General features: G+C 40.5%; 1 protein-coding gene across 1 annotated transcript; it reads right to left on the bottom strand.

Moving 5' to 3' along the window:
* Window positions 1-1,788: 1,788 nt before the first annotated feature.
* Window positions 1,789-4,256, bottom strand: LOC131248611 (benzyl alcohol O-benzoyltransferase-like). Its single transcript, XM_058248976.1, has 2 exons — window positions 3,787-4,256; window positions 1,789-2,745 (listed from the first exon to the last, which is right to left on the bottom strand). Exons 1-2 carry the CDS (start codon window positions 4,225-4,227, stop codon window positions 1,849-1,851), a joined length of 1,338 nt encoding a protein of 445 aa, XP_058104959.1. The 5' UTR covers window positions 4,228-4,256; the 3' UTR covers window positions 1,789-1,848.
* Between the last annotated feature and the right edge of the window lie 5,927 nt (window positions 4,257-10,183).

Here is a 10,183-nt window from a genome sequence, read left to right as displayed (position 1 = left end):
CCCACTTTTAATGTACAATTTAGAGTGGTGGGATCCACTGGTCTATCACTTGATCATTAGTAGGTCTAGTATCCAGGTGACTAAATTAAGTCTAGATTTCAAATCTTATTTTAATCCTTAAATCCAATTCCAAAGGTGGGGTCCACTTAAATCAAGATTTCCAATATCAATGAGATCTTATTCCAGGACACAAAATTGGTTATCATGCAAATCATCATATCCTATATTATCTTAATCTTAACAAGATAACTATCAAATCCAAAGCATCACTCACGGTGGGACCCACTAAGATGGTAGTAATCACACAAGGTGGGGCCCACACAATCATCATGTCTCAAAATCTAGAATAGTGAAAAACTATACTTTGCATAATCATGTTTCACGCTATCTAACATTAGATCTTATGATGGGCCATCCACTACATCCACATGCTGATTAGTTAACGTTAACATTGGGGAATCCAAATCCATAAAATGAATTGGATTTCTCTACTTTGGCCATATGAGACCCATTACATTAAATCGGTGTTGATCCATACCATTGATCAATGATCAACATCTCAGCTAACCAGATCTACCCTAGATCACAAGTTCATGTACATATGTACAAAATACTTTAACATTATACAAATCAGCATATATATAAGAATCGTCTTCATATCTTCATGTCAAGATTGTGTGGCGGGGCCCATTTACTAGATCATACCCAAATGGGTCCCACTATATCAAATTAAATGCTTATACATATGATCCCACGGCCCAGATTAGTTCCGGATCCATCGTCTTTAAATTCTAATATTCATGATATGATTATTAAAAAATCGAGCTTGGAAAACACAGATCTAACACACAATTAGCATAGATTACATTGTCTACACAAGATACATCAACAAAATCAAGATCAAGCAAGGAACGGGGTCCACCAAACATCACAAGGGAAAATTTCATTTTTTAATCAAATAGACAGGTTCCAAGTTGGGCCTACTGCTGAAATGGCAATAGCCTTAAAAGGGGTTGCCCATGAGGAAGCGTGTGGGGACCCACCACGCTGCCCGTGATGATCGCATGTGACGCATGTTTGCACATAATTCATATATTGAATACATGTGATCCTTTGGGCAAACACAGACGATGTGCACACAATGAACTTAGATTCACTAGTTAGCTATGTTGAGCATTGAATTTTTGCCTAATTCAATAAAATGTCGGAAGGCCTTTTTCATTTAGTGTGCTACGTGTCAATATTGGTCTTCGATGAGCATTTTAGTTTTAATACGCATCTACACTTTTTGTAATAAAGGTTGAAGCCCTGGAGATAAGTGGAAGCTTAGTGTTATAGGTGACTTGGGAGATCTCTCTGTCTCTTCTTCTTCTCTCATGCATACATAAGTCCGTATGCAACTGCAATGCGAAGCTAGCTTAGTCTTTCTAGGATTTTCCACGTGCTCTCTATTGTGGTATGACCACAGGTAGAGAGGTATTCCATTGAATCATTTTATAGATTTCTTTTAGCCTTGTATTATTATTTTTTCTGTTTTAGTGAAGAATAAATATCTTTGTTATTCTCTCATTAGATAAGTATATTGTTGAACCACATAAAATTTTTTTGCCTCTTAATTCTTGCTTTTGGTTTACTTTTGGCTCTTTATTTGCTCTTTTCTTTTATGATTTTGGTCTCACCTCCATCAATCACGTGTGGATGTATGTGAGTGTTTTTATGCAACACTTAAAAGTATCTCAATTCATAAAACCATTAAAACTACTTTTCTGAATTAATTTACACAAGAAATATTTCAACCTTGTATTATTATAATTCAAGTGATTCCATGCACGTGCATTTTAATAGTATTTATATAGCAGACTTAATGTAGCTCCGGTGCATGGGATCCGTTGTCATGCTCTTGAGCTCAGCTGAGAACCGTTTCATGGCTCGAACTGGCAATCGAACGGGCACAACAACACCATCCTCTCCTTGGCTGCTCCGAAACCGAGTATAAATGCTTCCCAGCCTCATAATGTGGTCCATGATCCCGAAAGCTGGCCCACCAAAAACTGCCTTACCCCACCCAAAATCAAAATCTCTTAACTCAGCACGTGTAAAATCCGAAACACAATATACGCTTGCCGACGGAAGGCCAGGTTTGCCCATGCGTACGACTGCAGCTGACTGCATGTACTCGGCTGTCACTTGCGCTTTTGCTTTCTTGACCAACTCCACTGTGTATTCCAATGGATTCTCACATAGCTTCCCTGCCGTCGTCCCTACCATCGAAAATGCCAACACATTGCCGTAGTAGCCAGCAGGCAGTGGTGGGTTGCATTTGGCACGTGCATTGACCATGCATATCAGCCTAACTTCCTTATCAGGTTCAACACCAAGGGCTACCGTGCGGCATCGCCAGAGGCATGATGTCAATAGATCGAATCTAGAGCACGGGTGGAAGCAGGGTGGCACGTGCTTCCTCAAGGCGGAAATCTCACTTGGGCCAAAGAAGAAAATCTGTTCTTCCATATGGCCGAGTTGGATGGGTAGGTCAGCCTCATTGTCAAACTGGTGAGAACTGCAAGATGGGTCACTAGAATTGAATAGCTGATCTCTTTGCCATATGGGCCGAATAGATGGGGCCAGTGCTCCTCGTGCAATCTCAGCCATTGCCGTCATGAACTGCATGTACCCAGTCAAGTCGCATATCATGTGGTTTACTCTGGTGGCCAAAATGAAACCCCCGCACGCCAAACGGGTCACCTGCACAATATTTATAAAGAAAGTGGCACAAATGATGGTGCATTAATGACAGAGAAGTAATACATTCCAATCCAATATATGAGATGAGAAAGCCTATTTAGAACCTACTTAAGTGTGAATATTTGCAACCCAATCCGCTTCCGAATGCTTTAGCCTGCAACCCAATATTCATGTGCAGTCTCATGGCCTCTGGACCCACACATGTATATTTTTTGGACAGGATATCTTTATTGGGCCAGGTTGCTTATCATATTTTGAGAATTTCCTATTAGGTTAAGGGAGCATCACGATGGACCTCTAGACTGTGCTTTTTAACCCCCACAGATCTTCTTAATTTTTGGAACCATGTCCTAAAATGGGCGAGAGAAACAGTTGAACAGCGTGGGTATACACCACATCATCAAGGTAACCCCCGGGTATCATCTGATCCGCTACCATCTTGCACAGTTAGTGGCAGGCGTTGTAGGGCCCACCATGATGTGTTTTATCTACGCCATCCATTCATTTCTCCAACTATTTCAGGGCATGAGCCCAAAAATGAAGGAACCCGAAGCTCAAGACACCACAGGAAATAGTGATGATTGAGGGATCATTAAAAACTTTTCAGGAGCTACAAAAGTTTTGGATCAAGCTGATGTTTGTGTTTTCCCTTCCTTCAGGTTTGTGTGACCTTATGAACAGGTTGGATGGAAAATAAATATCGCAGTGGGCCTAGGAAGGTTTCAATGGTGGGTGTCATTATCCCCACTGTTTCCCGTGTGGTCCAATTCAGCTTTGGATCTCCTTAATTTTTGGGTTCATGCCCTAAAATGAGCAGGAAAAATGGATGGGCGGGGTAGATGGCCTGATGTACATCGAGAAATGTTCACAAACGACCCACTGTATGGTAGCCTGGACTGCATACCAGCCAAAGACTAGATTTCAAAGATTCCACCAAACAATCTTACCCACTCTTTATGTGGCCAGTACGCATGGGAGATTACTATGCAATAGGTTGTACGTAAACACTCGTAATAATCCCTGTCGTTTTCTGTCAATCACCTGAATTAACACCAAAGGGCAATCAAATATGCCTGTTGAGCCCGGGATGTCGTAGAGAAGCTCCTTCATGCATGGGAACGGCGGCTTCGGTGCACCTCCCAACTGCTCGATTCTAAACTCAGCATCCGCCTCTATGAACAGCACGCCCTCACCAGTACACTCTACCATCAGCTTCTCGTCCGGCAGCTTCCTAAGTCTGCCCGCAAACGGGTAGTAGAAGACGAGCGCCTTTGCAACCGCATCTCTAATGACCTGGGCCGGGTTCTGCCCTCCCATGAAAGGATTGCAGTGGTACAGATGTATGAAAGGAACCTGCATCTGAAGGAACTCCGAGGAATCATGATCTGAAAGGTTCTTGAATTCGTGAGGTGTTGGCTTAGCAGGTGGGACTGCTACAGATTTGCACCTTGTGATTGACCATACGGGCATAGAAGATGCCATTTGGGTCGAAGAAGGAAAATCTAGGACTTGTGTGACTAGGACTTGTGTGAAGGTTGGATGTTGAGATTGAGTTATATAAATGTATACTGTGGGTAGCTGATTATATTTACAAATTAATATGGAACTTTACACTTGCAGTTTGTGCATTACATTGTGAGGTATTGCAGTTTTCACGTCTAGAAGTTGAATCTAAAGGGAATCATTTTGTGAAACATGTGATACATGCCGAGGAGATGCTGCTGGGAAATGCAATGTCTGGCTCGTGAGGATATAATCTTGAATCAGATTAGTGTACCATCTTGCTTTATCTATGAATGCAGACCTGGGAAATAACATCAGCCTCAGGAATCCAGATCCTCTGCTTTTCACACCTAAAAGTTGAATCTAAAGGGAATCATTTTGTGAAACATGTGATACACGCCGAGGAGACGCTGGGAAATGCAATGTCTGGCCCGTGATGATATAATCTTAAATCAAACTAGTGTACCATCTTGCTTTGTCCATGAATGCCGACCTGGAAAATAACATCAGCCTCAAGAATCCGGACCCTCCGCTTTTCACACCTAGAAGTTGAATCTAGAGGGAATCATTCTGTGAAACAGGTGATACACGCCGAGGAGACGTGGGAAATGTAATGTCCGGCTCGTGAGAATATAACCTTGAATCAGACAAGTGTAACATCTTACTTTATCCATGGATGTGGACCTGGGAAATAACATCTGCCTCGGAATCCGGATCCTATGCTTGCCACAATCAGTATAATCCTACTTTCCTGCACCTCATTGGCGGGAAAGGATTGGCTACTCCCCCCGACGCCAGCCAATGGCTGGTGGTTGGTGCTCTGTGGGCCCCACCATGATGTATGTGTTTCATCCATGCCGTCCCTCTATTTTACAGAATATTTTTGGGTATGAGACCAAAAATGATATATATCCCAATCTCAAGTGTACCACATTACAGGAAACAGTGTTGAATGAGTGTCGACCAGTAAAAAATTTTGGTGGCCATAAAAGTTTTGGATCAAGCTGATTTTTGTTTTTTCCCTTCATCTGGGCCTATGTGACCAAATCAACAGATTAGATGTCAAATAAACAGTACAGTGGACCTTAGGAAGATTTTAATGGTGGATATCCAATCACTATTGTTTTCATGTGGTGTGGACCAAATGAGATTTATATAGCTTCTAATTTTTGAAATAAAGCCCTAAAATGATCTTTAAACATGGGTGAATGGAACGGATGAAACACATACATCATGGTAGGGCCCACATAGCACCGACCACCATCCACCATTGGCGGAAAAGGATTGGCTACTCCCCCGACACCAGCCAATGGCTGGTGGTCGGTGCTCTGTGGGCCCCACCATGATGCATGTGTTTCATCCATGCCGTCCTTCTATTTTTACAGAATATTTTACGGTATGAGACCAAAAATGATATATATCCCAATCTCAAGTGTACCACATTACAGGAAACAGTATTGAATGAGTGTCGACCATTAAAAAATTTTGGTGGCCATAAAAGTTTTGGATCAAGCTGATTTTTGTTTTTTCCCTTCATCTGGGCCTGTGTGACCAAACAACAAATTGGATGTCAAATAAACAGTACAGTGGACCTTAGGAAGATTTTAATGGTGGATATCCAATCACTATTGTTTTCATGTGGTGTGGACCAAATGACATTTATATAGCTTCTAATTTTTGGAATAAAGCCCTAAAATGATCTTTAAACATGGATGAATGAAACGGATGAAACACATACATCATGGTAGGGCCCACAGAGCACCGACCACCATCCACCATTGGCGGGAAAGGATCGGCAACTCCCCCGACACCGGCCAATGGCTGATGGTCGGTGCTCTGTGGGCCCCACCATGATGTATGTGTTTCATCCATGCCGTCCTTTTATTTTTACAGAATATTTTACGTTATGAGACCAAAATTGAGATATATCCCAATCTCAAGTGTACCACATTACACGAAACAGTGTTGAATGAGCGTCGACTATTAAAAAATTTTGGTGGCCATAAAAGTTTTGGATCAAGCTGATTTTTGTTTCTTCCCTTCATCTGGGCCTGTGTGACCAAATCAATAGATTGGATGTCAAATAAACAGTACAGTGGACCTTAGGAAGATTTTAATGGTGGATATCCAATCACTATTGTTTTCATGTGGTGTGGACCAAATGAATTTATATAGCTTCTAATTTTGGGGATAAAGCCCTAAAATGATCTTTGAACATGGATGAATGGAACGGATGAAACACATACATCATGATATGGTATAGGGCCCACAGAGAACCGACCACCATCCACAGGGCTGGTGGCAGGGGGAGTAGCCAATCCATTTCCCTCATTGGCCCTCACGTTGTCAGTATATGGTTGCATTAAATGCACTGTGATGACGTGGTCCAATTCCAGCCTGAGACCATTTAAGAACAGCGTGGCAAATATCACCGTCATTTTGAATAATGTGGCGGAACAGTGACAATTTCACTTATTTTAGAAGCGTACGTGATAACGTGAAAAATGCATTTAACGATGCTAGGTGTGATTATGGCGAAATTTTTAAATGTCGGCAGGCTTTGAAAGGTCTTTTTTATTGCAATATTTAATGTTAAAAACCTTAAAGGAATTGTTATAGAAATATATATTTAAATTTTAGATGCATATTAATTTATAAAAAATATTTTTATTTTCTGTTAGATTTTTCTAATAATATGCTGATAAAAACCTTAAATTTTGAAAATCTTCCAAAAAATTATCAGCCGGTAAATTAGGAGAATATGATATGTCACTATGCTTAGCAACATTGGGAAAAATATACAATATTGTTCATGATTTTTCTAAAATACACAGATATGCTGCTGGATTCTTGAACCCACTCAGTCACTTTATTAATTGAATAAATACATATGATCCTTGGGGCAAGAGGAGCACATGCACACTTGCTGAACTTAGGCTCACTGTAGCGATATTAAGCATTGTATATTTTATTAGGGTTTATTAAAAAATAAAAAGGAATAAAAGAAACCAAAAGACAGTATCTTCTTTTCAACTTTTTTTTTTTTTTCAATTGGGAAAGTTACAGTCTCACATTAGATGAGGAGAAGATACAGGGATGTGTTTATAAGCCTTTCTCTTCTTTAACTTCTTGAAAATGTGGATATGTACACGCGATACTCGAACAAAGGGGTACAAATCTTGCTCTGCTAAGCTTGACTGAATGTCTGTCTTTGAGTGTTGATGGGCTTTTTTGCCTATATATATATATATATATATATATATATATATATATATATATATATATATATATATATATAATCCCTTTAAATCAGCTTTTTTAATAACCATTGGTTATGATTGGACGCTACTCACTTCCTAAGACATTTTTCTAATATGAGACGTCTCTGAATCCAGTCGCACCTCAACCACATCGTCCTGGTTATGCTTGTTTGCTGACCCAACCAAGGTGGGGGCCACTAGATCAACTATTAGGATCTTGTGCGTGTGTTGCCCATATCCGGTAGAAATAGCATCTAAAAGCAACCACATTCACAAATTCCGCCCTAACCTAGAAACCAGGTCAATCTATTCATTTGGGTAGGCTAGGTGCCTTGGAAAGAAATGAATGGCTGTAGAAGGGTGGGCAATACAAGGTGGAATCAATGGAATGAATGGCTCAGATATTGGACAAGGGTGCCAGGTTGGCACACATGTTCGTTTGTAGGATTGCCTTATACAAAAATGTGCGATTAGCAAACTTCTTCAAAAGTCATTCACCATCAAGTATAGAGAGTAGAATGGATAATACTCTCAGCGTCAAGAAATAATTAAGAATTTCACGTGGCATACAAGTAGGCCAATTTAAACTGTCATAGTTAATCATGAACTTAAATTTTCATTATTTTGATTATTAGATTATCAAATTGGAGGATACCTATTGGATGGTTAAAATTCATAATAATAATAATTGATGATGCAAAAATCTGGTCCACCCTCTCTAGGCCTTTAGGTACTGCACAAGAAGAAGGCGAAGGAGACCCTGTCTAAAGAAGGGGACCCTCCGATGCCAAAGTCAGGCTAGGAATCTGCGTCTAGTAGTATTGAGGGGTTTTGGGTGAGAGATTCTGCGTACATTTTCGTGTAGATGGGTCCCCTATTTATAATGTAGATGGGCTAGAGACGGTTCTCGATTACAGGCATAGTCTTTGCCTACATTTCTCAACCATTATGAAGAATTTGCATAGGTGATAAGTGTTGATGTAGTCAACCCTAGAATCATGTAATGGATGGTCGAGGCCGACCTGAGTTGAGCCTTCGATCAGATAAGTGTTGAGCTCGACTTAAACCGAGCCCTCTATCAATTAGCTTGAGGACGAGCTGAGCCAAACCCTTGATCAATCGGGCAGATCTCCATGGTCACCTTAGGGTTGCACCGACCATCATTGGTCGACTGATCGTCCTTTGGTCATACAAATCTAGATATTCCTCAAACGTCAAATAAGCTTTGTAGAAGCTTGGAAAAGTATGATGCCGAAGTAGATGCTCGGGAGTTCGGTGTCCGCTCTCTTTGGATCGATCTGAGGTAGACAGTCATTTAGGAGTCCTTTGGTCCAAGAAGTGTGTTTGTGAGTCTGAGCTGACCCCATGAGTGGTCAAACCATTTTTACCCATAATAGAAGCCCCCAACTCCAGACTTTATGACGCGAGCTCGAGAAGTAAGTTGGTGAAATGTGGTCAGATGGACGAGCTGTCTTACCTTTATTGCTAATGGGCGGAAGGCCAAGAATTGGGAAAATTCTGCAATAATAGCTTGGTATGCACGAGACGCCATATGTTACCACAATAGCTTTTTCGGCTTCTAGCCCATTGATGAAGATCCCAATACAGATTATTTCAAGCTCTATGAAAATGGAAATCATAACAGGATTCCAAAACATAGAAAAATATAAAAGGACTAACGATAAATGCTCATTTTGTAGAGGGGAAAAAAACTTTTTTCCTGCGGTCCGGAGCTTAATGGCAATCACCCTTTTCTTCGATCTCTTTTCTAGATATGTAGATATGCGGATCATCAAAGTTAGTCCAAGAAAGATTAGAAAATGTGCACTGAAAAAAATAAAAATAAAAATTGGTGGTGATTTGATTTCATATCAATAGTGCAAAGGACATAATTTTAAAGGGATTTGAGAAATAAATATAGCTAGCCTTTCCAGCTTAAGTTCTTTAATGGATTGTATGTAAGAAAAGTTTTTACTCTTAGGACATGTGAGACCTTCTAAACAGTTTTCCACTTGATTGGCCTAGTTTTTACACCGGATGATCATCATGGTAGGACAAACCTGTTGGACAGTAAGGATGTCATTCGTTAACCCCATGGCAATTCTCTTGTCTAATGTCTTAAATCAATCTATAACAGGATCTATCGATGCCATCAATAGACCACTCGATCCCGTCAAGCATAAGTGGATGATGTCGATGCCATTAATAGATGGTCAATCCCATCTAGAAAATCTAAAATAATGCTAGTTGGTTACTAGACAGTTTCAGAGGTTGATACTCGATGGCATCGAAGGATCTTCAAAGTCATCGACAAGTTTTTAATGGGTGTTGAAGCCATCAAAGGTCCCATCGAAGGCACGTGCAGTTATGCGTACATGTGTGATTTGTTTCCTATTTCAGTTGTGATAGTATAAATACTTGGTGTAATCAAGATTAGGGTATGGTTAGGGTTCTCTAAGATGTTCCTAAGTGTTCAAGAGCATTGCTAGGGTTTTGTGAACGCTGGAAATCGGTGCCCACATTGATTTATATTTGTTTTGTGTGATGTGTGGGCTGATTTGGATTGATGATGCAGTGGACTTGGAGTCGCCATGTAACACCCCGTATTTTCTATGCTCGGGTGTTACCGTATAACTAAACCTAGGATAAATACAAGTCAGGCTTATGTGGACATT

This window comes from Magnolia sinica, chromosome 6, assembly GCF_029962835.1.
Source record: "Magnolia sinica isolate HGM2019 chromosome 6, MsV1, whole genome shotgun sequence".
Classification (NCBI taxonomy): Eukaryota; Viridiplantae; Streptophyta; class Magnoliopsida; order Magnoliales; family Magnoliaceae; genus Magnolia; species Magnolia sinica.
Note: the sequence above shows the minus strand (reverse complement) of the source record. Positions and strands in the feature narration are given on the sequence as shown.